Source organism: Lepidochelys kempii, chromosome 24, assembly GCF_965140285.1.
Source record: "Lepidochelys kempii isolate rLepKem1 chromosome 24, rLepKem1.hap1, whole genome shotgun sequence".
Classification (NCBI taxonomy): Eukaryota; Metazoa; Chordata; order Testudines; family Cheloniidae; genus Lepidochelys; species Lepidochelys kempii.
The window spans coordinates 947595-974980 of NC_136403.1; the positions used below are offsets into that span (position 1 = coordinate 947595).

Here is a 27386-nt window from a genome sequence, read left to right on the forward strand (position 1 = left end):
AGCCGAGAGAAGGGGGCGCGCGTTCCTATTGGCTCGTCTCCGGCGGGGGTGGGGAGCGGAGCGCGCCCCCGTCACGTGACGGGGCCCGCTGAGGCCGAGCCGGGGCCGGCGGGGCCGGAAGTGAGTGGCCGAGGGAGGGTCCGGGCAGAAGTTTGTGCTGGAGCCGCGGCCGCCGGCAGCCGAGCGAGCCCGGAGGATCCATGGTGCCCCGGTGAGACCCGCCCCGGGCCCGATCCCCCCCCCCGCTCCGGGCCCCCCGCCCCCATCCCGCCCCGGGCCCGATCCCCCCCCCGCTCCGGGCCCCCCGCCCCCATCCCGCCCCGGGCCCGATCCCCCCCCCCCGCTCCGGGCCCCCCGCCCCCATCCCGCCCCGGGCCCGATCCCCCCCCCGCTCCGGGCCCCCCGCCCCCATCCCGTCCCGGGCCCGATCCCCCCCCCCCGCTCCGGGCCCCCCGCCCCCATCCCGCCCCGGGCCCGATCCCCCCCCCGCTCCGGGCCCCCCGCCCCCATCCCGTCCCGGGCCCGATCCCCCCCCCCCGCTCCGGGCCCCCCGCCCCCATCCCGCCCCGGGCCCGATCCCCCCCCCTGCTCCGGGCCTCCCGCCCCGGGCCCGATCCCCCCCCCCCGCTCCGGGCCCCCCGCCCCCATCCCGTCCCGGGCCCGATCCCCCCCCCCCCGCTCCGGGCCCCCCGCCCCCATCCCGCCCCGGGCCCGATCCCCCCCCCCCGCTCCGGGCCCCCCGCCCCCATCCCGCCCCGGGCCCGATCCCCCGCCACCCGCTCCGGGCCCCCCGCCCCCATCCCGCCCCGGGCCCGATCCCCCCCCCCGCTCCGGGCCCCCCGCCCCCATCCCGCCCCGGGCCCGATCCCCCCCCCCCGCTCCGGGCCCCCCGCCCCCATCCCGCCCCGGGCCCGATCCCCCCCCCCCGCTCCGGGCCCCCCGCCCCCATCCCGCCCCGGGCCCGATCCCCCCCCCCCGCTCCGGGCCCCCCGCCCCCATCCCGCCCCGGGCCCGATCCCCCCCCCCCCGCTCCGGGCCCCCCGCCCCCATCCCGCCCCGGGCCCGATCCCCCCCCCCGCTCCGGGCCCCCCGCCCCCATCCCGTCCCGGGCCCGATCCCCCCCCCCCGCTCCGGGCCCCCCGCCCCCATCCCGTCCCGGGCCCGATCCCCCCCCCCCCGCTCCGGGCCCCCCGCCCCCATCCCGTCCCGGGCCCGATCCCCCCCCCCCGCTCCGGGCCCCCCGCCCCCATCCCGCCCCGGGCCCGATCCCCCCCCCCCGCTCCGGGCCCCCCGCCCCGGGCCCGATCCCCCCCATCCCGCCCCGGGCCCGATCCCCCCCATCCCGCCCCGGGCCCGATCCCCCCCATCCCGCTCCGGGCCCCCCGCCCCCATCCCGCCCCGGGCCCCCCGCCCCCATCCCGCCCCGGGCCCCCCGCCCCCATCCCGCCCCGGGCCCGATCCCCCCCCGCTCCGGGCCCGATCCCCCCCCCCGCTCCGGGCCCCCCGCCCTCATCCCGTCCCGGACCCGATCCCCCCCCCGCTCCGGGCCCGATCCCCTCCGTCCCGATCCCCCCTCGCCCTCATCCCGCCCCGGGCCCGATCCCCCCTCGCCCTCATCCCGCCCCGGGCCCGATCCCCCCTCGCCCTCATCTCGCCCCGGGCCCGATCCTCCCCACAACGATCCTGTCCCGGATCCCCCAGACTTGATCCCGGCCCGGGCCCCCCGCCCCCATCCCGCCCCGGATTCCCCAGACCTGATCCCGCCCCGGGCCCGATCCCCCCCATCCCACCCCGGGCCCGATCCCCCCCATCCCACCCCGGGCCCGATCCCTCCCGCCACGATCCTGTCCTGGATCCCCCAGACCTGATCCCGCCCCGGGCCCGATCCCCTCCGCCCCCCTCCGCCCCCATCCCGCCCCTGGCCCGATCCCCTCCGCCCCCTCCCGCCCCTGGCCCGATCCCCTCCGCCCCCTCCCGCCCCCATCCTGCCCCGGGCCCGCCCCCCTCCGCCCCCCCCCCGCCCCGGGCCCAATCCCTCCCTCCCCCGGGCCCGATCTCCTCCGCTCCCCCCCCCCACGATCCCGTCCCGGATCCCTCCCACCCCTGGCCCGATCCCCCCATCATGATCCCGACCTGGATCCGCCAGACCTGATCCCTTCTGCCGCCCAGCCCACCAATCCTGCCCTGGGTCCGATCCCCTTTTTGCCCTGCCCCTGCCCCACTTCCTATGGTGCCCCCTGCTTTACAGGGTCTCAGCTCCCTACTGCCTCTCCACAGCTCCCCCTTTGCCCGCTGGTCTCTATGGGTTCAGGCTCCCCGGGTGTAACAAACCCCCTTGCTCTGGTGCCCCCCAGGAACCTGCCTGCGTCTCCCCAGCTCGTGCTCCTCCTCTCATGGACTGGCCCCAAGCTCCCCTTCCCCGCAGCCTCCCCGGTGCACCCTGCTTCCCCCCCTTGGCAGCCCCCTCGCTCACTCGCTCTTTGTCCCCCCCAGTCGCTCTCTCTGCCTGTTCTCCATCATCCCCGCGGCCCGTGTAGATGGTTCCAGCCATGGGCCGGTTACTGTCACTGCACCTGCTCTGGGTCTGTGGTGGCCTTTCGCTCCTTGCTGGACAGTTAAAGTCTCGGGGTCCGTGAGACGTCCCTGTGGGGCACCCTGAGTGGGGCGGTTATCTGCCAGTGGCAGGGAGCCTCTGGGTGCTTGTACTTTCCCCTGTGTGTCACGGAGCAGATGGTGAGTAAGCGAGGGCCACTGGCAGGGTGAGATGGGGCCAGGCTCCCAGTGCCTCAGACCTGGGCTGGTTGGGTCCCAGCGTGACACCCGTAGCCACCTCGCTTTCAGCCTCCATCCCTGCAGGGTGACTGCCAGGGCAGCCCCGCTCTGCTCCGTGAACAGGAGGTGTGAGAACAGGCCAGCACTGGCTGCTCTCCGGTGAGTGAGGAGCCTGATGTCAATGCTCTTGTCAGTGGTAACCGGGTTCCACTTGGGACGGGGTGTGGGAGCAAGTCGCTCCTTTTCCCATGTGGGTTGCGCAGGGCAGCATTGCTCTCAAGTCCCAGCCTGGGTGCAGTGGAGCCAAGGGACGGAAAGCTGTGACTAGCTGTGTCTGTGCCTCGTGTGGCTTTCTTTGGCTCCCCCCACCAGACGCCCCCTTTCCACAGGAAGCGGGTGCTCGGGGCCCCGCTTGGTGTTTACATCCCTGGTAACCTTTGTCTAGCTGTGATTTCACCTTCCTCCCCCGGCTGGAAACATTCCTGGTGTTTCTTCATTTCCTGTTGCTTCCCGGCAGCCTCTCCTCATCCCAGCCTGCAAGGAGTCTGCCTCTCCCTGCTTGTGCTGGCAGACTGAGTAGCTCTGGTTTGCTCTCGGGGGGCGAAGGGTAATCCCTCGGCTCAACGCCTGGCTCTGGGGCGAGCAGACCCATCACACGCTCAGCTGCAGAGCTTTGACTGAGTTTGGGAGCTGTTTGGGAAGGTCTCAGCATTGGCTCGGGCTGGTGCGTGGCCCTGGGAACTGGGCACTGGTGCTTTGTAAAGTCGCGCACTGCCGGTAGCTGTGCCAGGCGGATCACTCTGGTCTCTGCACTGTGCTAGCTTGAGCCCGCTCCTTGTACAGAGTTGGCCAATGGTAGTGTGAGCAGAGGACGCGTGCTTGAGAGCCTGTGATCCCAAAGGGGCTCCAAGGGGTTGCCCAAGCAGGGGCTGTGTGTTCTAACGCCATGACGTGGCAGGGGGCAGGGCAGGGGGGATTTAAGTGTCTGACCATGGGGAGCTTGCAGCTGCTGACCCTGTGGGCGTGGCAGCTGTGCGGAATGCTCACCCGTCAGCGAGACCTTGGAATGTTTGTCTCCTGTGGAGGGTTTTGGAGTCACGTCTGGCCTGCTGTTGATCAGGCTTCATCGCCTTTGGCACAGTCTGGCTCATCTGTTGCCCAGGGCCCTACAAGCACTAGGACCTTATGCACCAAAAGAAGGATCGACCCCTCCTGCTGTGTTAGACGCTGTTGTAAACAAAAGGCATAGACTCTGTGCAGGGACATGTACTGGGCTGTCGCTTGTTGGGTGTATATTTCACAGGCTGGACTCTTCACCTTGAGAGGCAACTGGGCTGGTGCTATTGAGGCCAGTGCAGAAATGCCAAGTTCAGGCTGCAAGTGCAGCGTTCTTTCATCACCGAGCCCAGCCGTGTTGCATAAATGCAGCCTGGGTTCTCACCCAGCCTGTGAATTTCCTGCCTCTTGTGGTTTGCTGTCAGAATGTGAGCGTTGTTTAAACTTTGGGTTTTGTAGCTGATGTTGGTAAATTACAGTGTGCGGTGGGGAGAGCGGGTGAGTAGGATTAGTCACTGGTTCTGTTGCTAGGGACTTGGATTAACACCTAAATTGCTGCCTTTGTGTCCCAGCCTCACAGAGCCTCCCCTCTGGATGTATTTTAAGAACCTCCCCGAGGTCTTGGCATCAGAAGCTGCAGTGAGCAGGAATACTCCAAAAGCCCAACGGTCCCTCATGCTTCCCCTCCCATCTCTGCTCCCCCTCCAGTACACAACAGCCTCCAACCTGAGCCCGGGCATGGATCTGTGCTGTGCTCTGTCCCGGCTTGGGATCCCCCTGGTTGCTGCTGCGTGGGTAGCTTGGAGCGTGCCCTGGAGTGACAGGGGGTGAGCATCACTTTAAGGGCACCGGGTCTGCTGGCAAAGCTGCTGAGGTTTTGCTGCCTTGCCCGTGTTGTGCCTGGCGGCTCTGCCACGTGATTTATTGCTGGCTGCCCAGACCCTAATGACTGCGAGTGGCAGCCAGTGCTGGCCTGTACTCACGTTTATTTATGTCTGAACTCTTCCCCTGTGGGCCAGGGAAATAATCTGGGCCTCTCTAGTCCCAGGGCCCTCCCTGAGTGAAGCTCCTGGGAAACAGCCACTAGTTGAGCCTGCTGCTGGTGTGACTCCCCTGCCCTCGCCGCACTGCATGGCAGCTGCCCAGCCAACCTGCGTGCCAGGTGCTGCTTTGTTCAGACCCAGCTCCCACCCTGTGGGCTGCCAAATGATGTGCGCAGAAATGCTGAGTCAGGAAACAGCTGATCGGAAATGAGATTTAGGCTGCAGAGAAGCCTCCTGTGTTGTGTATCTTCATGGCCCCAGCAGGCTGAATGCTCTGGCGGAACCAGGTGGGCCCAGCTGTGGCTCATAGCTTGGTAGAACAGATGTGGGCCTCGGACTCCAGGGCATATCTTGCTCCATTTCCGGGGTGCTAATCCTCTGGCTCACAGGGAAGATGTGAGTGGGAAGGGGTAGCCCTGTCCTGCGAAGAGTGGGGCTTTGGTTCACTTGGGCCAGCCAGAGCCTGGATCCAGCCCTGGATGGGAAAAGCCCTTTCGCTGTCTCTGCCATTATGAGCAGAAGAAAGGGACTGAAATAACCCCGAGGACGCAGGCTTTGAAAGCGGATTTCTCCTGCCTTGTAGGAGGCGCTCGACTTTCCAGGTGTCCGAAATGGTTTGGCATTGTGTGTGCCCAGGGCTGCATGCTGGGGGTTGCCCCAGTGCCCGTACCATGGTGGGTGCTCAGTAGACGCAGCCCATGCCCCAAAGAGCTTCCCGTCTAGGAGGCCAAGGGGAGAGACCACTCCAGCCTCTGGCCAAAGTGCTGCTGGGCGCCTGTCCCGCGTCTGGGAATGGGCTCAGCGCAGCTCTGGGGGGCCAGACGTGGTGTTTGTGGGGGAGGGGGGGCAGCGCAGACTGATTGGGGTTTACCCTCAGCTGCCTTTAGCTCCTGCACCCCTGGGGAAGGAGGGGTGCGTGTGGGGGGGTATTCCTGTGTGAAGGGGCCTTTGGCTGGGCTGGTCAGAGAGCCCCTGGGGGCTACCAGGGCATCGCCTCGTTCCAGCACCTCTGGGGTGTCTCGAGGGCTCCTGGGCTCCCCAGATGGGGCCTCTCCCAGGCTCCCATGTCCCACCCTGGCAGTGGCTGTGTTGCCTTCTCCCCTCCCTCTGGGGTGTGTTTCCCTGTGTGTCCTTTAACTGGGTCCTGGGGTGCCCTGGAGCGGAGCTGAGCGCCCCCCAGCCCCGCCGAAGGCTCAGCTAGCTATGAACTTCTCACACTGGCTCATGCTAAATGAGCTGTTACCCTCGGACCCGGGGTCAAAGGGCAAGTGACGTCTCCTCCTGGCTGGCCTGTCCTGGGCTCTGTGATGTCCCCAGGGTCTGCGCAGAGGAGCTGGAGGGGTGTCCCTCACTTGGCCCGTCTCAAGGGAGCAAGGGGCCATCTCTGCTGCAGACGGGCCCCTGGGAAGGACCCAGATAGATAGTTGTGGCTGTGCTCAGTGGGGCCCAGGCGCCCACCCCAGGGCCGGGCTGCCCAGGCAGCTGCATGTCTCCGGGCCCAGGTGCGACCAGAAAGTAGATTGGGTTTGTTTCCCTGCTGTGCTTGGAGGGCAGTTTCCTGTCCAAAGGGAGGATGGGCGGTCGAGCCAGGATCCGATGCAGTGAGCTGTAGCTCACAAAAGCTTATGCTCAAATAAATTTGTTAGTCTCTAAGATGCCACAAGTCCTCCTTTTCTTCTTGGAGCTGAGTGGGACATTTCTGGGCCATAGAAGGAGCCGTGCCCACTGCCCTGGCCATGTTCTCCCTGGGCCTGGAACCTCCTCCCCTTCCATGCCCTGTGCTGGTCTCTGCCTGCCAAGCTCACTGGGTGCAGCTGTGGGCAGGAGTCAGGCGCTGGCTGGGCTGCGAGTGCTGCTCCCCCAGGCGGAGGAGTGGCTGGGCCCACAGGGGTGGTTCCTCGGGAGGTGAGCGCACAGTCCCCACCCGCGGGCTCTGTATGCTGCTGTGGGCCCCGCCAAGGGGCGCACGAACCCAGAAAAGCTGCAGTGTCCTGGGGAGTTCCAGCAGCAGCCTGGGCGGCTCACTCACCTTGGCACTTGGGGAGACCCCATGGTGCGTGGGCTATGAGGGGGCCGAGACTAGGTGCAGCCCTGGGTGTTTGCTGGGACCCAGCCACAGGCCCCCACTTCTTTGCTCCTTCCCGGCTGGAGGTGCTGGTGAAGGCTCCTGGCTCTCCCTGGCTGTGGGGGCAAGAGCCCAGCCTCTCTCTGTGGGGTGCTTCAGTCTGGCCCATGGCAGCAGCATCACAGAAGGTTCTGTCTGGAGGTGGGAAACCCCCGGGCCCGGTTGCTTTGGTCTGTTCCACTAGAATATGGGCTTCCAACGTCGTCTCAGTGGCTCATTGGGTTTGCTGCTCCTCTAAGGGAGATTCCCATGGGCTGGCTGGATGTATGTGTGGCAAGCAGCGTCCCCAGGCATCCCTTCATGTCCCCACCGCACCCCAGCTGCTCCAGGCCCCGGCATCTCCTGGCAGATGGAGCCAGGCTCACCTTGGCTGAGACCCCAAACTTCCCACACTTGTCTGCTATGCCTCCTCCGGGGAAGCGGGTGCCAGGCAGCCTCCCAAGCAAGCAGGGATCCAAACGAGGAGCCAGTGCCAGGGGTTCCCCTGTGTGATCTCCAGCAGCCAGACACCATCTCTTCCCTGGCTCGTAGTGACCTCCTGGGGCGGGCCTGGCTTGGACGGAGCCAAGCAGCAAGTCAGTGGGGAAAGAGGCTGCCCCAATGGTGGGGCTGGCTCCAAGAGACATGGCGAGTGATTCACTTCGTCCGGTCAGTGCTGAGTGCACGGCAGCCTCCTTGGGGGCTGGGCCAGGCCGGCTAACTCCCTGTTTGTCACTGAACCGCAGGTTGGACTCCGCGAAGAGGGGCTTTGCAGCTCTGCTCCCTGTGTGCGGCGCAGATGGAGTACGTGGTAAGGCCAGCGGTTCTCGGGGACTGTGGTGGTGGGTAGGCGGCTTTGGTGATGGACCAGACTTTCTTTCTCTCACTCGGACCTGCTGGTCCCCGCTGGCCTCTCCTGCGTCTTCTTACTGGGCTCTGGTGTGTTTCTCACTGAGCAGCTGTGCCCAACCATGGGGTCATGACCCCAAAGGGGGCCATGAATGTGACTCTTGGGGGTCCCACAATTTTCTGTCCCCCTTGGTGATGAAGAGCCATTCCTGGACACACGGCTCCTGCTGTTGCAGAGAGTTGCAGGGAGCCTGGGTGTGAGAGAGGGAGAGAGAGCTGGCGTGCGCGTGAGATCTGGGAGATGGGACACAGATGCTTTCACCCCATGGGATCGGGTAGCGGTGTCACCGGTGCCTCTGCTGTGTCACTTGGGGAAGGACCTGCCGCTGGCCGAACATCTGCCTGCCTTCCTGCACGTCTCCCTTCTCTGGTGTGTTTCCTGAGCCGCACGCCCTGCCCGCAGGGAGCACGTCCGCAGCCTGTCGTGTGGCTGCACATCGGGATCGCAGTCTGCCGGGGGCTCTGGCCTGTCCAAGAGACCTTGTGTCAGCTCTGGGCGAGAACAAACAGCTTGCCCACAAGTAGCCATGTCTCCTGGCTGCAGGAGGGAGCAGGTGGGCATGTCAGCCAAGGAAGCATGAATTGGTGCGGCGTCTCCTGAACTCGCACAGACTCTCTCTGTCCGGCTCTGTGCATCATTGTGTGCGCACGGCTCCGCGTGGGTTTCCTCCCAAGCTGCTCGCCTGCTCCAAAGCTCTGTTTCAGCTCCCGGGCTTGTATTTCCTAGGAGGGCGTCGGGTGCTGGACCCTGTGGCAGAGGCCCAGGCAGAGCCACTGTGTGCGGCCGCCCCAGAGAAGGAGTTGGGAGGCATCCAGCACGGACCCGAGGGCCCCCGGCCCTTGACCTCTGCTCCTCAGAGCATCCAGCAGGGCTGGAGGAGTCTCCCGGTGTCTCTCAGACTGCTCGCTGGCTGTGGGGGGAGGGCTCTCTGCAGGGCTTGTTTTCCCCACCAGCTCTCCAGAAATGGGATCCAGCACGCTCAGCCCTGGGATGGAGCAGCTGCTTTGGAAGGGGCTGGATTCTGTTGGAGTCCGACAGCCAGAGAGCACGTACTGTGCCCAGCCGCTGGGCTGCAGTCTTCTCTCTTCTGGGTCCCTGCCTCACAATGCCTGGCTGAGGCCGCGCTGCATGGGCCCTGCTGTCTGGCCTTTGCCAGGAGCGCGGCAGGGTGGCTGGAAAGCACAGGCCTTGGTCTCCAGTGAGCCCACAGAGCCTGGGGGCCGGCTTCTCTCCTGGCCCCATGCTACCGCCTGGGAACTCTGGGCAGGCTGTATGTGCCTGGCGGGGAGGGCTCTCTCTGTGCACGGGCGGCTGAAGAAGAGTTAGGCCTCACCTGGCCGCAGTTGTTGACAGGCTGGGTCAGCCCATGTGTCTCTCTAGCCCGGGCTCCTGGCCCACCTGCTTTCCCGGTCTCAAGGGATCTGGGCAGGGATCAGGGTCTGGCTCTCCAAGGGCCCTTGCTCCCCGTCCCCCGGGCCCTTGCTCCCCGTCCCCCAGGCCTTGTCCCTGCATCATCCCAGGGCTGGGAGAGAGCAGCTCTGCCTCCACCTCCCTGCAGCATCCAGGGCTCCCCCGTGGGGCGCTGAGTTAACTTCCTCTTAGCCATGGGCTCCCTGCCCTCTCCAGCTCCCCCACCCGCGGCTGTGGTGCTGCAGTTAAACCTTGCTAATGGCTCCGCCGCACACTGGCTGCAGACTCTCCCTTTCTGGCATGGGCTAGCCCGGGCTACTTCCCACACCTGCCTGCAGCCGGCCCTGTCACTCCTGGCATGAGGGCCTTGCTCCTGGGGCCGCTGGTCCAGACGCAACCAGGGGTGTGTTTTAACCTGGTTTCCCAGCGTATGACTGGGAGTTGTTTACCCCGCTGTCCGTTGGGGGCTGTGCTGGGGGGAGCCGCGCACACTTCCTTGTGTTGGGGCAGATCTTGGTGAAGCCCCAGCTTGACTGCTTGTCTCTGCTGAGGTGCTTGCTCACGTAAACGGGACTCTGGAGACCAAGGAGCATCCATGCTCGCCAGGAGTGGCTCCGCCTGGCCCACGTCACATGTGAAGTGAGTTGTCCAGTCCCATTCAAGTCCCACTTTGTTCTTCTTGCTAAATCTCTGCAGTTTGGCTCAGGTCCATGTAACCCGTGCTCCGTGTCTGGGAAACCAAGGACTATTTAGCAGGGGGACCGTGGGGCAGCAGTGAGGGGCACCAGCAGAGTTGTGCAGGGGAGCCCAGGGCTGGGCTAGCAGGGGCTGCATGTCGGGATTGAGGGGCAAAAGCAGAGCTGGGGGAGTCTGGCTGGGATAGGAGGGGGCTGTGGGTCGGGACTGAGGGGCACCGGCAGAGCTGGGGGAGCCCAGGGCTGGGATAACAGGGGCTGTGGTTCAGGATTGAGGGGTGTCACAGAGATTGGGGAAGTCAGGGCCCTGCACCCCCACTTCCTGCGATTCACCGTGACTCTCAGCCAGCCAGTAGAACAAAAGGTTTATTAGAGACGACAGGAACACAGTCCAGACCAGAGCTTGTAGATATGTGCCCTCAGGGGCTTTACGCTGACTCCAGAACCTTCTCCTGTACATCTCGGGAGTCAGCCCAAACATCTTCCTGCTGGCCACTCGCAGGCCTGTGTGCTGGAGCGGTGGTGTCCAGGAGGAACCCCTACTGTGCCAGCCCTTCTCCCGGTCACCACCTCTCTCCCAGGGTCGAGCTGCAGACTCCTCCTCCCCGAGACTGCTCACCGCAGTGCCCAAGGGGACCCCTTTATTGCAACAGTCCTTCTTGCTGGTCACACACTCCCAAAAGTTAAGCGTAGCTCCTCCGGCCCCCGAAACCGCTCCTCTCCGACTCTTCAGCACGCCTTGTCCCTGTCAATCCCTCTTCGTTGTTCATGGGTGCAGTAGATCCCACCTCTGCCACCAGTTGTCACTGAGATTGGGGAAGTCAGGGCCCTGCACCCCCACTTCCTGCAATTCACTGTGACTCTCAGCTAGCCAGTAGAACAGAAGGTTTATTAGAGACAACGGGAACACAGTCCAGACCAGAGTTTGCAGACATAAACAGGACCCCTTAGTCAGGCCCTTCTGGGGGTTAGAGAGCTTAGACCCCAGCTCTGGGGCTCTCTCCTCTTCCCCAGCCCACTCCAACAACGGAAACTCCCTCCAGCCGGCTCACCCAGCCTCCCCCCAGCTCCTCCTCCAGCCTTTGTCCAGCTTCGCAGGCAGAAGGTGTTACCTGGCCCCAGCCACCCTCCCGGCTCAGGTTACAGGCTCAGGTATCGTCCCAGCCAGTGAAGTCACCCCCTGCTATCTCATCACCGATGCAGAAAGTCCCAGTAAACTCCCCTGCCACATTCCTAGGACAATCCGCCCCACTCAGTCCCACTGTGTCACAAGGGGCACCAGCAGAGCTGAGGGGGGGGAGCCCAGGGCTGGGATAATGGGCTGCGGGTCGGGATTGAGGGGCACCAGCCGAGCTAGGGGGAGCCCAGGGCTGGGCTAGCAGGGGCTGCGGGTCAGGACTGGGGGAACCTGCAGATCAGGAGTGAGTTCGTGGAGCTCAGGGTTTGGATCAGTTGCGTAGAGCCCCGCGCCAAGCCCTCGCTGCCCATGCCTGTTCCCCCACCCCTGTGCTCCGGGGCTCTGCCCGGTCTGGGAGTGAAGGAGTTAAGGCAAAGCCCTGAGCTGCTCCCTTTGCCCCTCACTCCCTGCTCCCATGGGCAGCTGCTTCCTGTGTGTGACTCCAGCCAGCTTTTATCCTGGCCCCTGTGCTGTCCTCGGAAGCTGCTCCAGAGACGTGGGGCGGGCAATGAACAGACCCTTGGCTCCAGGAGGAGTGGAAAAGGCGCAGAGCAGGGAGGTTCAGGCGGGGGCTGCTCTGCCCCCTTCCTGCTGCTGCTGGGGCTAGTCTGCACCGGGCACCTGATGCCACCGGCAGAGTACGGCTCCAGCCCCCCCTGCCCCCTTGTGATAGGCAGGTAGGGCACCGTGCTTTGGTGCTCGGTGACCTTCGACCCCATTTCCATTGGCTGGCTGTTTGCCCCTTCCAGCAGAGGGCAGTGCACAGCTGCCTGGCCTCCGGGGGGCGCAAGCCCCTCCATTGCCTGCCAAGAGCATGCAGCCGGGCTCGGCTGTGGGGTGGAACACGCAGGGCTCGGCTCAGGGAAATCCCGGGTAGGTGGGTCGCTGCTTCCTGCATGCCTTTCAAGTGGCTGTGCAGCACTGCTGGGCCCCAGGCAGAGTGAGCTCTGCTCTCGCACGGACTGTGCAGGGACCCCTGGAATGGTCATTCCCTGGTGCGAGAGGCTGTGGTGAGTGCTGGTGAATGGTGCTGGGAGGGGTGTGTGCACGGGGGTCTCCCGGGGGTGGGGCGCAGAGTGCACGGGGATCTCGTGGGGGCTCAGAGTGCACGGGGATCTCCCGGGGGTGGGGGTGGGGCGCAGAGTGCACGGGGATCTCCCGGGGGTGGGGTGGGGGTGCAGAGTGCACGGGGATCTCCCGGGGGTGGGGCGCAGAGTGCACGGGGATCTCCCGGGGGTGGGGGTGGGGCGCAGAGTGCACGGGGGTCTCCCGGGGGTGGGGGTGCACGGGGATCTCCCGGGGGTGGGGTGGGGGTGCAGAGTGCATGGGGATCTCCCGGGGGGGGGTGGGGGTGCACGGGGGTCTCCCGGGGGTGGGGGTGGGGCGCAGAGTGCACAGGGATCTCCCAGGGGTGGGGGTGCACGGGGGGTCTCACCGCTGCGCCCAAGGACTCTTGTCTGTGGTGCTGGTGGCTCCCGGAGGCCGGCTGAGCCTCCCTGCTGTGGTTAGCAGCAGCACTTTGGCGACGCGGGAGGCTATTTCCAGCCTTGGCCAGATTTCCATTTCCCTTGCTGCTCGTGGCTGCCTGCCAGGGCTCGCACCGCGGCTGGGAAGCGCTGACACCTGTATGGGGGACGTGGCCATGGCAAGTGGCCGGTGCTGCTCCGAGGTCTGGAGCCGGTGCTCCCCTGCGATGTGTCTGGCTGGGGGAATGTCGTTTACTCATGCTTAGCCTTTGGGGCTGGCCACACCCAGGAATATCCGTCCTGCCCTGCGGGGCTCAGCTCCGGCCTCAGCCTCCATTCAGAGCCAGAGCAGTCGTAAGGGGACCCGCCAGTGAAATCTCATGGAGTTGGGTCCAGTGGTGGAGCCAGGGCCTTTCGTTTGCTAGGAGTCCACCCCTTGTGTTTCCAGCCCTTCTGGCTGTAGAGCAGCCAAAGGGATTTGCGTGGAACCGAGGCAGAGCTGTTGTCCTGAGTCTGCAGAGAGCCTGAAACAATAGCTCTGAGCGGTGTGGCCTGAGGTGGGTGTTAACTCTGAACACTAGTGAGGACTGCCCACCAGCCCAAACTTCCCTCGCCCGGGCCCGCTGGACTAGAGAGCTGTATTCTGCAGACGCGGTTCTGTGGCCCAGTGGGGAGCTGGCAATTTGCAAGTATTTGCAAGGGGGCTGTTGCTGATTGTATCCTTCTCGCTCTTCAGTTAGTACAAACTCTGACCCAAGCCTGCCCCAGAGGCCTCGGGCCTCAGCCCAGTGCTGCCGTGTCCAGAGCTGGCTGCAGCAGCATGTGTGGGCGGGGGGGTGCTGCTCCCCGCGGCTTGGGCCTAGCTGAAAGTGACATGCAAAGGGCGTGAGAACGTGGGTCTCACGTGCCCCGGCTGCTGCCCCCCAGCACCCGCAGTGCTGGAGCAAGCTTGGTGCTCAGAGTGACTGGCAGGTTTGGGAAGGGCAGGGACGGCTGCTGCGGGTGACAGGCGCTGCAGAGGAGAAGGCTCTCTCCACCCACAGCGGGGAGGGGCGGAGCGTCTGGCACAGCATGGAAAGGGGAGTTTGGAGTCGGGTGCCACGGGGCCCTGCTTTACCTGTCCTGCCGGGGCTGGAGAGCTGGCACCCAGCGGGTGTTGGGCCGGATGGGAGAAGGGGGTGAGCATGGAGAGCCGTGGTGCCCCTGCCCGGCACACAGGCCCACGTGTCCCTGCAGAGAGAGGGCACCCCCGGTCTGTGCTCCCCCCTGGCTCCGCCCCACGCCTGTGACCTTGATTTTCTGCTCTAGATACTCCCTGCGACCACACCCCTTCGGGAGGGAGCCAGCGAGTGAGGCCCCCCCCCCCCCCCCTGCTGTGGGCAGAGGCTGTGAGTCAGCACTGCCCTTCCGATTGGCAGCAGCCCCCTCTCCTCTCCCGGGAGCCGCAGTCACTTAGAGCCAGCTCCATGCAGGAAGCAGCAGCTCCTCCCCAGCTCCCGGCAGCTGGGGAATCTCCGCCTGCACCTCTGGCTGCGGCCGGCTGAACGCACCAGCTTCCTGCGCCCTGCCCGGCTGGAGCTGGAGCACCCAGCCCTGCTCGGTCTCTGCCCAGCTCCCTGCTCCTCTCAGTCGCTCTGGGGCCCCAGGCCCTGGCTGGACACGTGCGGCAGCCGCATCTCGCCTTGCCCACGGGACCCCCGCCAAGCCTGCGTGGCTGCCCACTGCCTTTGAGAGGGGAGCATCCCTGGCCCCAGCACGTGGGCCAAAGCACCCACGCCCACGGAGGGGGCCTCGTCGGCTCCAGGCTGGTGCCCAGAGTGCAGCCGGGCTGGGCTGGAACACGCTCTGTGGCTGCCTTGTCTCCGGACTTTAAATATTCATGCCTTTGATTTCCTGCTAGCTGGAGACAGCAGGAGCTGGGCTGGAGGCAGGGGTTGGCGCAGCAGGCCAGGGAGTGCTGGCAGGCTGGCAGGGCTGGGGGCACTGGACTGGACAGTGGTCTCTGGGCAGCACGGCTTGAGGATATCCTGACAGGTGGAGGAGCAGCAGCCCTGGGCTCAGCTTGTGGCTCCGACTGCCTCGCCCACTGGGCCCCGTCGGGTGCAGCCAGCGGCCTCGCCTGCTTCCTCTCTGCAGCTGAGCTGGAATCGTGCAGGGGGCAGGGGTTGCTCTCCAGCCGGCTGCACCAGCGTGTCCCTCCCTGTCCTGCCCTTGCCACGCTGCTTGTTATTGACTGGCTGTAACGAGGTGGGATCCGTCTGCCGCTGCCTGGGGAGCGCTGGTGCAGGGGGCTGTGTGTTGCGGGGAGATGAGCTTTGACTGTGACCAGACGCTGCTGCTCCCTCCTGCCTGCTCCCAGTGACGCTCACCCGGCGTCCCTTTGGCCGGGGGCTCGGGGCCGGCTCTCCCAGTGGTCACGCTGCGCTGGCGGGGGGCTGGCGTGGGAGCTGGTCTAGCTGCATGTTTCTGGAGTCCCTGCTCCACAGGGTGCTGGCTGCCCTAGGCTCTTGGTCTCTTCAGGGGCAGGCCGTAAGGGCCAGGCCAGCCACCCTGCTCCAGAGCCGGATTGGCCTGCCTGAGCCCCTCCAGTATGGATCTGCTGCAGAAGAGTAAATACAGCCACCTCCGGAACGAGTCGGTCTCCTCCCTGGAGGAGGCAGTGGCTGGCGCAGGGTCCCTGGGGTCCCCAGTGGAGTCCCTCGTGCCCAGTTCCCTGTCGTCCTCCTCCCTCAGCCCCATGCTGCCCATCGGGGAGCTTTCGTCGGAGTCCGAGGACAGCCCCACCACCCTGTGCTCCTTCTTCCCCAAAATGGCCAACCTGAAGCTCTCCTACCCCGCCAACCTGCTCGGCCTGCGGGGCTTCTCGGCTGTCAGCATGAAGGAGGCGGGGAGCCTCGGGGAGCCGGGTGCGGCGCTGGCTGCGGTGGACGCCCCAGCCCCGATTCAGCGGGGCCTGTCGCTGTCTGTCCTCAGGATATGAACAAGCTGAGCTGCGGGAAGAAGACGCGGGTGGAAGGCGGCCAGCTGGGGGGCGACGAATGGACCCGCCACGGCAGCTTCGTCAATAAGCCCACCCGCGGCTGGCTGCACCCCGACGACAAGGTCATGGGCCCCGGCGTCTCCTACCTCGTCAGGGTGAGTGCAGCGGGCGCCCCGGCGTGGCGAGGAGGGAGCAGGGGGCGGACAGGGAGGGGCGGTGACCACACCTGCACTGGGCTGTAGGGACCCAACTGCCTAAGCAGCTGTCCCAGCCCCCCAGCAGGGGACGTTGCTCCACACCCCTGGCTGCCCCAGCAGAGAGGCCCCTGGGCAGGGCAGTGTGTGGGGAGCTCGCCCTGCCAATCTGGCCCAGGTGGCACTTTCCCCTTTGGGCACTGCCCTCCAGGGGAAATGCGGTTCCCGGAAGGCCAGGATTGGATCTGGGTGGGGTCCATGCCTGTCGGCTCCCTGTTGGGGGGCAGGATGGGGCTCGGGGGAGACAACGGGAGGGCCAGGCAGGGCAGTGTCTCTGAACCCTCTGCCCAGGGCGCTTTCATTGCCTGCATGGAGGGGGCGGCCCGCGAGTCCCCGGCCCTGAGTGGCTCTGCAGTGCCGCTGCTCTGGGAGGAAGGGACCTGCGTGTCCATTGCCACAGCGCTTCACCTGAGGTCTCCAAACCCCGGCCTGCCAGGGGCCCCTCCTCTGCGGGCGGGAGGGGAGCTGCTCTGGACATAGCTGCTTCCTTTGTGTGCCCAGTGAGATTTCTTCTCCTTTCGTGCACCTCAGCCAGGCTGGCTGCCCCCCCCCAACTCCGGGGGCACACTAAGGGCTCCAAGGCCCTGGGCCGGCGGCTGCTGCACCCCTGCGAGTGGAGCGGTTTGGCAGGCAGGGTGGGGGCAGCTGGGGTCAGGGTGCCTCCCAAGTCCGCCAGGCAGATGCCCACTCAGGCGGGCGCTGTAGGAGGCACAGGAAGCCCGAGGCAGCCGCTCCATGGGGAAGTGTTGCCACACTCCCTCACTTGCATTGGCGCTGGCCTCTTGCTTGGCCCTCGGGTGCTGGGCCAGGAGCCTTCCTCCTCCCTGTGACCCAGCACAGCTTGCCAGAGCCCGCTCCCAGCGGGGGTCCCTCCCGCGCTGCCCGGCACCCCCGTCGCTCCACGCAGGGACCCCTGCCCTCAGTCTGACGGGCTTCTTCGGAGCTGCCTGTGGAGACTGCAGCTTCCAGCGTGTTTTGCTGCCTGGCCATGCTGGGATCAAAGCCTCTGGGCTGCGCCATCCGCTGGACCGCCCTTGGCCCCATGTGCCTGGGCACGGGTGTAACTGGGCATGCCCAGCCATACCTACACAACCAGGAGTCCGGTGGCACCTTAAAGCCACTCACAGATTGATTTGGGCATCAGCTTCCGTGGGTCAAAACCCCACTTCTTCAGATGCATGGAGGGAACATTACAGATCCAGGCATAACTATATTGGCACACGAAGAGAAGGGAGCTACCTCACAAGTGGGGAACCAGTGCTGACCGGGCTGGTTCAGTCAGGGTGGATGTGTCCACTCCCAGTAACTGATGAGGTGTCAATACGCGACATCTGGAACCAGTCCGTGGGCACCGCTTAAAGCCTGCATGGGGCCCTGGAGACAGACCCCAGGATGTGCTGGCCAGCCTCCCACACTGGCACCATGGCTCTGGTGCCATGCGGCAGAGGGCGGCACCGAGCCAGACTCGCTGGCCACTCCAGTGCATTGCTTAGAGCACAGTATCCCAGCTCTCCGCTCCAAGAGACGCCCTCAGCCTTGGTGCTGGGGCGCTCCTGGCTGTCTCCCCCCAGGTGGTGTAGCTGGAGCCTGCCTGCAATGTTAGCTCAGCCTGCAGAGCCCCATGCGTGGTGGGGCAGCGCCAGGCACTTCCCCCTGCGTACCAGCTGGGCTGGCCCTTTCCTCTTTGCCTCATGCTTTTCAGCTTGGCTGCCAGCTCTGGTCCCTGCTGCTGAGAGCCACCTCGGGGGCTGGGGCTTGACGGGGTGAGGCTGGGGCAGGGCGCAGGACCAGGGAAGGGGACTCAGCTTCCTACACCCAGCTCTGCCGGGCAGCCCCCTCCTGCCGGGCAGCTCACTGCTCTCCCCCCAGCTCTGCTGACAGCTCACAGCCTGGGTGTGTCTTGAGTGGGTGCAACGCATTTGGGGCAGGACGTGCACATGGAGCACCAGGCGGAGACCAGACAACTCATTTCACTTGTGACCTGAGCCAGGATTAAACAGCCCCGTTTCTAGCCTGCAGGGGCTTGCAGGGGGCCCTGCTCAGAGTCCCTTGCTGGGGGCCTCCCTTCAGAGCCCTACGCCCCCATCCCCGCAGCATAGGAAGAGATAGGGAAGGCTGAATTTAGCTCTTCGGAGACTCCCCCCGCAGCATCAAGGCCACACCTGGGGGGCACTAAATAGAGAAGCTCTGTTCTTGGTAGGCAGAAGTTAGAGTTACCGTGTCTGGCATGAGTGCCTAGCCCAGCTGGGGGCAGGGAGCAAACGACCCCAGGGCCAGTGTCTACCCAGCTGGCATCAGCCAAGAGAGGCAGGGCTCAGGGCTCTGCCAAGCCAAGGGGGCACTAGCGGGCTCCCGAAACCATCCTGGGAATGGGGCTTTTGAATTGTGCCCTTTTCATCATCTAACGGGTGTGCAGGGTGTCACGGAGTGTGGGGGAGTCCGGGCCCTGCACCCCTCTTCCTGGGATTCACTGAGACTCTCAGCCAGCCAGTAAAATAGAAGGTTTATTGGACAACAGGAACACAGTCCAAAACAGAGCTTGTGGGTACAACCAGGACCCCTCAGTCAAGTCCTTCTGGGGGAGCAGGGAGCTTAGACCCCAGCCCTGGGGTTCCCCGCGTTCCTCCACCCAGCCCCAAACTGAAACTAAACCCACCCAGCAGGTTCCCTCCTGCAGCCTCCGTCCACATTCCTGGGCAGAGGTGTTACCTCCCCCTCCCCCTCCTGGCTCAGGTGACAGGCTCTCAGGTCTCCCATCCCCAGGGCACATTCCCAGGTCAACACTCCCCCCTCCCTGCTGCGTCACATCGTCACACAGGGCTCCTCCTGAGGGTCCAGGGGGGCTGGGTCATGGGAGCAGAGAGGGTGGGTTACTGACCCCTGCAGGGGATGGTGGGTTCCTCCTACTAACTCCCTGTGATGCTGGGGCCTGGGCGTGTGCAGTGGCTGAGCTGGCTGGGGCCGGGGGCTGGGCGTGTGCAGTGGCCGAGCTGGCTGGGGCCGGGGGCTGGGTGTGTGCAGTGGATGAGCTGGCCGGGTGCTGGGCGTGTGCAATGGCTGAGCTGCCCTGGGGCCGGGGGCTGGGCGTGTGCAGTGGCTGAGCTGGCCAGGGGCTGGGCGTGTGCAGTGGCTGAGCTGGCCAGGGGCTGGGTGTGCAGTGGCTGAGCTGGCCGGGGGCTGGGCGTGTGCAGTGGCTGAGCTGGCCAGGGGCTGGGTGTGCAGTGGCTGAGCTGCCCTGGGGCCGGGGGCTGGGCGTGTGCAGTGGCTGAGCTGGCCAGGGGCTGGGCGTGTGCAGTGGCTGAGCTGGCCAGGGGCTGGGTGTGCAGTGGCTGAGCTGGCCGGGGGCTGGGCGTGTGCAGTGGCTGAGCTGGCCAGGGGCTGGGTGTGCAGTGGCTGAGCTGCCCTGGGGCCGGGGGCTGGGCGTGTGCAGTGGCTGAGCTGGCCGGGGGCTGGGCGTGTGCAGTGGCTGAGCTGGCCAGGGGCTGGGTGTGCAGTGGCTGAGCTGGCCGGGGGCTGGGCGTGTGCAGTGGCTGAGCTGGCCAGGGGCCAGTGCTGGGGTCTGTGTGAGGAAATCCCCCAAGGGGCACCTGGAGGGCGTTGGCATCTCAGGGATGGTGCCCCAGAGCCAGGCACCAACCCAGACCCTCCCCTAGAGAAGCACAGGGAGGGTTCTTTCACGCTGTAATATTTCTGCTCCCCACCTCCCCATGCGAGCCCACGGGGGGTCGTGGGGAGCCGAGCACGGCCTTCGGTGAGGCCAGCCAGTGCCCAAACACAGCCCCTCCCCTGTTCCACCCCTGCAGCTCACCCTGTGGTGCGTGGGAGCTGGGGTGTCTGGAGCTGTGGGGCTGGGGGAGGCCTTGTGGAATGGCCCTGCACCCTGAGTGCTGAGCCGGTGCAGGGGAGCAGCCTGCCAGCATTGCAGCCCTGGGGCTGGCGGGAGAGGCCGGGCTGTGCCATCCCAGCGGGCGTGGAGGTTATTGGGCTGACCCCATCCTGCTGTCTGATGCTCTCTCTCTCTCTCTCTCGCACACGCAGTACATGGGCTGCGTGGAAGTTCTCCAGTCCATGCGGGCGCTGGATTTCAACACCAGGACGCAGGTCACCAGGTGAGCCCCAGGCTGCCCTGCCTCCTGTGAGCCCCGCAGGCACAATAGCTGGCTGTGGGCAGAGAGGCCTCACGCCAGGAGGTGCACCCGCATGTACCCCCTTCACTGATGCCCATGGGCCTGGAGGGGGGGTTCTGACCCAGTGCCCTGCGGGTGAGCTGAACTTGGTGAAGCAGGACGGGAGCCCGTCAGGCAGCCAGGCCACTCTGGGCCCAGAGCAAGTCCCATGGTGCCCCCCACCAGTGCTGCTGGGTGGCAGCTGCCAAGGAGTGTGGTGGGGTCTGAACCGCAGCTGCATAGGCGGTGCCAGGGAGACCGGTGCCTCTGTCGATGGGCTTAGCGAAACCAGACACTCGCTCCAGCCTCTGCCAGGCCAAGGGGGCCCCGCCCGTGTCCCTCCCCCGGCTGGAGAGGATGGTTTGGGGGACTCTCAGGATGGCAGGCCCTTCCCAGCCCTTCCCCCCTTTCTGCACTCAGCCCACAACCCTTGGCCCCTTTGCGCAAGGCTCGTGTGTATGAACGACTGCAGCCTCTTTGGGGGGCAGGGTCGATCCCCCTTGCAGAGCCGCTTCCAGGCCCTGGACTAGGGGCCCGTCTCCTTGTAGCTTCGCTCTCCCCAAGTGGGCTAAGACCTGTGCCTCCCCTCCCAGCACTCAGGGGTCTGTGTGTCACCGGTCCCTGGGGGAAGGGATACTGTGGGGGGCTCATCGGGGAAGTGGCTGGGGCCTGGCTGCTCCCTGGGGCTGCCCTGACTTTGCCCTGTGGTCCCGCAGGGAGGCGATCAGCCTGGTGTGCGAGGCGGTGCCCAGTGCCAAAGGAGCCGTCCGGAGGAGGAAGGTAAGGCCAGGCCGGGTAAAGGCCGCATGCTCTGGCGGTTGGAGGGGGGGCCCAGAGTCTGGACAGCCCTGCCGCTGACTCCCGGGGGCCAGGGGTGGGGGCGAGGAGCGGACATGGCAGGACCACAGGGCAAAGGGGCAGGACTCTGACTCCTTCGCTTCCCACACGCTCGTGTTCTCACCCCAGCCCCGGCTCAGCTGGGTCAGAGCTGGGAATTTGACCCCGGGTTCTAGGAGCCAGGCAGTACTGGTGTCTGGCAGGAGGCTTTCGGTGGGTTGGGGGGAGCACTGGGAGCTGGGAAGCCCTTGTATTTGCAGTCGGGAGGCACATGCACACCCCCTCCCCATGGGTCTCTGGAGGGAGCCGTGCACACTCCTGCTCCCCTCCCTCTTCTACTGGAGCAGGAGCCTCCAGCCCTCTCCTGGCTGCCCCCTTGCCGTGGGTTGGCAGGTGTGGCTGGCCTGGGCTAGGCCCCCCGCTGTGGGGGCTGATCGATCCAGAGCGGCCCTGTCTGGCGCTAATGGAGGAGCGAGAGGCTCCAGCGCAGCCCTCCCCCCTCAGTCAGGGTGGGGGGGCCCTGCTGCTGCTGGTTAATGAGTGTGGGGCGGGCGGCGGGAGACTCTGAGATAGCGCGTGGGGGCTGCTGCCTTTCCTGGAAGGTGAGGGGCAGTGGGGCCTGCACAGGGGCTGGGCTGCGCTGGAGCGGAGCTCTGCTCCCACCTGGCCCAGGGCCACGGCGTGCTCTGCTGTGGAGGGGCTCCCGGGTCGCTCCGTGCCAGGCCTGGGGTGGCTGGGGCGGTAGATGTGAAGTGTTGGAGGATTGGTGTGGCTGAGCCCCGGGCGCTCGGGGGCCCGACTGGGCAGTGAGGGGTGTTCTCCCCTCGGCCCCATCCCCCTAGCGGACGGTCCTTTGCTTCCGTAGCCCTGCGGCCGCTCGCTGAACTCCATCCTGGGCAAGAGCAACCTCAAGTTTGCCGGCATGCCCATCACCCTCACCATCTCCACCAGCAGCCTCAACCTCATGGCGTCCGACTGCAAACAGGTGAGACTCACCGGGCGAGGAGGGGGGCTCGGTGGGGCCACAGATTCCACTTCCTGTCTGCTATGGCTGGGGAGCAACAGGAGTGGGGCTCCCACCCCTGCCTACCCAGCCCCCATCTCTGCAGCTCCACTCCCCCTGTCTGCCCGGGGACACAGGCCAGGCCTGCCTCTCAGACCCCGTGTGCTGGGCCCCCACGGAGGGTCACTGGTTCGACCCAGGCCCATGATGCCACAATACAGGGCACCATGCAGGGCAGGTCCATGGCTGCCAGCTCCAGGGGCGGTGGGGGGGCCCGAAGGCCAGGCGGAGACCCCACGTCCCTGGGGGTGTCTCCCCCACACAGGTGTCCCTGGCTGGGCAGAGCAGCCGGGGGCTGTGTCTAACCAACAGCTCTCCCTTCCCCACAGATCATCGCCAACCATCACATGCAGTCCATCTCCTTCGCCTCCGGGGGGGACCCGGTGAGTGAGCCGCTGGGGACCTTTGCTCTGTGTCCAGGTTCTGCTGATGGCTGGGCTCCATCCCACCTCCGTCCAGGGCTCCTTCGGAGGGGCGGGGGAGCTCTCCCCCACTGCTGGCCCGCTCGCGGTGCCGTTCTGACCCAAGCCCCTGCATTTGGCCAGCACCCCCGTTACTGCCCCAGCAGGGGTGAGCCGCTCCAGCAGGGCCGGGCTGGTGCCCTGGTACGTCCCCCAGCCCTTCACCCTGGCCTCACGCCTGGGACTGCCATCGCTGTGCTGAACACTAGGCTGTGGGCGATGGGTGGGGTGGTGCCCCCAGCTCTGGGTGCCACTCCCACCTCACCCGCCGCGTCTCACCCACAGGAAACTGCCGAGTACGTCGCCTACGTTGCCAAAGACCCCGTCAATCAGAGAGGTGAGTGACTCCTGCCACCTCTTGGCTGGCTGGCACAGCCATTAACCCCACCGCTGCGGGACGCCTGCCTCGGCCCAGTGCTGCCCCCCAGCCAGCTGGGGCCACGAGAGCTGGGCTGGCGGCCCCCCCAGGCTGCGCTCGCAGAGACGCCCTGGCTGGCTCTAGGCCTGCAGCAGCAGTTGTTGCTTTGCTGGGGCCCTGCTGCCAGGGTGGGCCAGGGGTAGGTGTAATGGGAGCCTGGCAGTGCTCGGGGTGGGTGGGTGGGTGTGGGTGCAGGGTCCCTCCCTCTGAGCCCTGCTCTTGTTTCCTCTCCAGCCTGCCATATCCTGGAGTGCCCCGAGGGCCTGGCGCAGGATGTCATCAGCACCATTGGGCAGGCCTTCGAGCTGCGCTTCAAGCAGTACTTGAAAAACCCCCCAAAGCTCGTAACGCCCCATGACAGGTACGGGGGGACCCTCAGTGGGGTGCTGCAGGGTGTGAGGATCCCCTGGAGCTCCCTGGCCGGATGGCGGGGCTCTGGGTAGGACGCTCTGGCTGCCTGGGTCCAGTCCAGGGGCTGCTGGGCCTGAGACAAGGAACCCCAGTGCCCTTGGTGGGGCGCCAGGCGCTGAGCTGGCCGGGGGAGCGGAGGGCGCGTGGCAGAGCTGGGGCATGTTGCTGCTCACCCCGTGCTGCCCAACCCCTAGGATGGCCGGGTTCGACGGCTCAGCCTGGGACGAGGAGGAGGAAGAGCCATCGGACCACCAGTACTACAATGACTTCCCCGGCAAAGAGCCCCCCCTTGGGGGCGTGGTGGACATGCGGCTGCGTGAGGCTGCCAGTGCGACCCAGACGCCCAATCCCCTGGGGGCAACGCTGGTAAGCATCGCTTGCTTCCACCGGCTCGTCCCACTGCACCCCTTCCCAGGGCCGTGCCGGGTGGGTCCCTTGGGGCCAGCTTGGGGTGGGGGGAGCTACCATCCCCATGGTGTGGCCAGAAAGAGGGGAAGCAACTCAGGGCTGAGTGGGGGGCCTAGGGCCACCTGGCCGATGAGTCCCTCTTTCCTGCTCAGACCCCAGGGTGAAACCTAGCAAGGTACGTCCATGCACAGGGGGCATCTGCAGGCCAGTCTGCCCCCGAAGGGGCTGCCTGTTGCCAGTCGGTGCAGGATGGGTGGCACATGGTCAGACTGGAGGCCACTGGAGCTGGGCACTGTGGGCATGGGGAAGAGAAGGGAACAGTCTGAGCCTTGTCTCTTCCTCCTGCAGCCTGTGGGCCAGATGTCCAGCGCAGAGCACGAGCCCCGGAAGCAGCACCCTCCCGCCCAAGGTACCGGACCACGGGCAGCCGTGCCACAGGTTCCCTCACCCACCTGCTGGGGGCCTCATGGCCTGGCACGGCTCAGCGCCTTCCTGCCCCATGCGACGGGGCTGGCTCCGGCATTGCCTCCACGCTGCCCTCCGCAGTGGGACAGGCTAATCTCTGAGCATCACCCATGGTGCCAGGCCCAGTGCCCTGTGTGTGCCAGGGCAGGGAGCTTGAATACCCCAGGGCTTTCGTGTCCCTGGGTCCAGTTCTGCATCATCTTTGGGTTTGCCAGGATCACATGGAGCAAATCAAGGGCTCCCAGCAGAGTGCGGGGCTGGTCTCCTCCTGCCCCCTAGCTGGGGTCTCTGCCGCTGTCCCTGGGGTAACCCAAGGCCCAGCAGGGGGGGTGTTGGACCCTGTAGCTGAGGTTGTGGGGGAAGGTCTGGCTCTCGGGCTGGCAAGCCCTGCTAACTGCAGCTCCCCTCCCTGCAGGAAGGGATAAATACGCCCCCGGCACCGGCCCAGCCATTCGCACCGATCTGTTTGACGACCCATCCTATGTCAACGTGCAGAACCTGGACAGGTCGCGCCAGGCCTCTGCCACCAGCATCCCGGGCACGGCCAACGGCAGTGCCCAGCGAGACCTCTTCGACATGAGTGAGTGAGGGTTGGCCCGTCCTGCTGGCCCTCTGCACGAGCTCTGCATGGCTGCTGGGCTGAGGGGCCTAGCTTGCCTCTGTCCAACCGGCTAGAGCCTCAGGGCACGGCATGGGTGTGGGCTCCGTGTCCATCCAGCCCCTGCTTCTCTCCCCCCGCAGAGCCCTTTGAGGACGCCCTGCGCGTCCCGCCTGCGGTGCCGGTGGGGCTGCCGCCGGCCCAGCTCCTGGCCTCCATGGAGGAACAGCTGCGGCGGGAGCCCTGGTACCACGGGAAGATGAGCCGCAAGGAGGCAGAGAAGCTGCTGAAGGTGAACGGGGACTTCCTAGTGCGGGAGAGCACCACCACACCGGGCCAGTACGTGCTGACCGGGCTGCAGGGTGGGCAGCCCAAGCACCTGCTGCTGGTCGACCCCGAGGGAGTGGTGAGTCGGCCTTGGGGCCATGGTGCGTGGCTCCCTTCCCCAGTCCTACAGGCTTGGTGCTCAGGGGAAGAGCTAATCAGAGCTGGGAGCCCAGAGCAAAGCCAAGCCACTGCCCAGTGTTACCCTGCGGGTCTCCTGGGGTGCCAGCTGGGCACAGGGCCAGCACCCCATATTCCTGCCCCCCATGGGCTCCTGGGTTCTGTATGTGAGAACAATTGACAGGAGCCCTGCCCCGCTCCGGCCCTGGCTCCAGCTCAGCCCCGTGGGCCCTTAGCCACCCCCGCCCCGGAGGTGGGTACGGCCACCCCACCCTCCTGGAGGTGCCTCAGCTGGGTCCTGCAAGGGGGCATGTGTGGACCGGACGGGACACTGGCTCGTCTCTGCAGGGTTTGTGCTGCCATGTATCATTTGGTCACAAGAGGGCGCACATGCCTCCTGGCTCCACCCACTTATTGGCCATCCTCTGAGCCCGGTTTCTGGCCCCTGCAGGTGCGGACGAAGGATCATCGCTTTGAGAGCGTCAGTCACCTGATCAGCTACCACATGGACAATCACCTGCCCATCATCTCAGCGGGCAGCGAGCTGTGCCTGCAGCAGCCTGTGGAGAGGAGACTGTGAGGCACATGGGGGCCTCGGCAGAGCCCCCCGGGCCCTGCCCACCCTGGCCTTCTCATCCCCTGTCTGCCAGCAGGGCTCTTGGACTGTTTCAGCCACTGCTTCCCCAGGAGGCCCTGGGGCTCCCCGTCTCACCGCCAGGAGCTCAGACTCCCTGGGCTCACACCAGCCCCCCGGAGACAGAGCAGAGCTGGAGGCAGCCGGGGGAGCCAGGGCTGGGTATTGGGGCAGAGGGAGGGGGCCTGTTTCTGCATCCAGGGAGCTGCACCAGCCACGCCTCTGCTAGCACCAAACTCCAGCCCTGTGGGCGGCTGCGGGCACTGCTCCGAAGGCCGATCACAACCACGTGCGCTCCCCCTCGTCCCGTGTTCATCCCCCCCTCAGGCAGGGTGGGTGGGAGGGAGCCTGCCCTGACCTCTAAGTGCCTGCTGAGCCTCTGGGAGGAAGTCACGGTTCAATCCTATTGGCTCAGAGGCCTGCCTGTCTGGAGGTTTCCAAGCGCTCCTGGTCCCCGCCCTCTCCTGAGAGGCAGCTCACCCCCAGCAGGGAAGGGCTGGATTTTCATCTGCCATTCCCCTGCAATCCCTAGGGGCCAATACCCATGGGTGGCACCACCTGTGTGACCCCTTTGGGAGAACCACCCCTACCCCGCTCCACAGAGCAGTACCAGGGCTCCTGCTGCACAGGGCAAGAACAAGGGAGATCTTCCCCAGAGGCCAGGAGTGGAGGGCCCCCTGCCCTCCCTGGGTGAACCTGGCGCTCTGCTCCGCGAAGCACAAGGCTGGGCCGGCCGCACACCGAATGTACCCGATCACTTTACGTATTAACTCTGTGCCTTGACCCTCCACAGGTCCCAGATACTTATGCAAAACAGTTGGCCCTGGGGCAGGCTGGGGCGAGCAGTCAGCCCACCTGGCTGCTGGGGGAGTGCTGGGAGCACAGCCCCTGTCTTCACGCAAGGCTCCACTGGCTCCCAGAGGCCACAGCCAGGCCTGTTCCCATCCCAGTGTCCTGCTGGCTGGAAGCAGGGCTCAGGTGGCTCCTTCTGCAGCAGGCTGCTCACTGTCCCACTCCTCGTCCTGGAAGGCAACTCCCAGCCTGTGTCCAGGGAGGGGCATGGATGGAAATTAGGTGGGGTAAATGGGGTTCTCCACAGGAAGGCAAGAGCCCCTTGGCTCCCCCGTCCTTTGGGGGGGCAGTGCTGTACATTATGCCCTGCTGCCCCTTGGGCAGGGTGTGACACAGCCAGTTCCCTGTACCCCAGCTTGGCCTAGGCCAACCACGCAGCCAAAGGAAGCACGTAGCACCCAGCAAGATGGCAGCCACAAGGGGGGAATCAGAACTCCCCACATCAGGGGACAAGTTGGGTGCTGAGGTCCCAGGGGAATGGACAAAACCGCTGGCCTGAGCTCTGCTGTTTCCCCAGCCAGTGCTAAGCAGCGTCCGCCAGGAGCAGCCTTCTGGGCTTCCCTGGCTCTGCTGCTGTAGCAGGTGAGCCCTCTCCCTGCAGGGCATGGAGCCTGCACACCCCTGGTCTGCATGGACCGTGGGGATCCCAGTGTTGCATGCACATTGTTATGCTCAGAAGCCAAAGTGTCACCCTCGCCCTCACGCCTCCTGCTCCCCCCTGGAGGAGTCAGCCTGGGCTCAGATGCGGGGAGGGTTTTGCTT

At 65.9% G+C, this 27386-nt stretch overlaps 1 protein-coding gene across 2 annotated transcripts; it reads left to right on the plus strand.

Annotated features, from left to right (window-relative positions):
* The first annotated feature begins 65 nt into the window (after nt 1–65).
* On the plus strand, nt 66–25718 carry SHC1 (SHC adaptor protein 1). 2 transcript variants are annotated; one of them, XM_078850536.1, is made up of 14 exons: nt 66–211; nt 7722–7786; nt 15607–15768; nt 19906–19976; nt 20750–20813; nt 21736–21855; nt 22263–22316; nt 22680–22731; nt 23047–23173; nt 23418–23589; nt 23980–24040; nt 24512–24676; nt 24838–25100; nt 25590–25718. In XM_078850536.1, the coding sequence occupies exons 2-14, from the start codon at nt 7775–7777 to the stop codon at nt 25716–25718; spliced, it is 1452 nt and encodes a 483-aa protein (XP_078706662.1). In that variant the 5' UTR covers nt 66–211; nt 7722–7774. The 2 variants fall into 2 exon arrangements, with proteins under 2 accessions (XP_078706662.1, XP_078706661.1); XM_078850535.1 differs by lacking the exon at nt 7722–7786 and having other exon boundaries at nt 132–211.
* The last annotated feature ends 1668 nt before the right edge of the window (nt 25719–27386 follow it).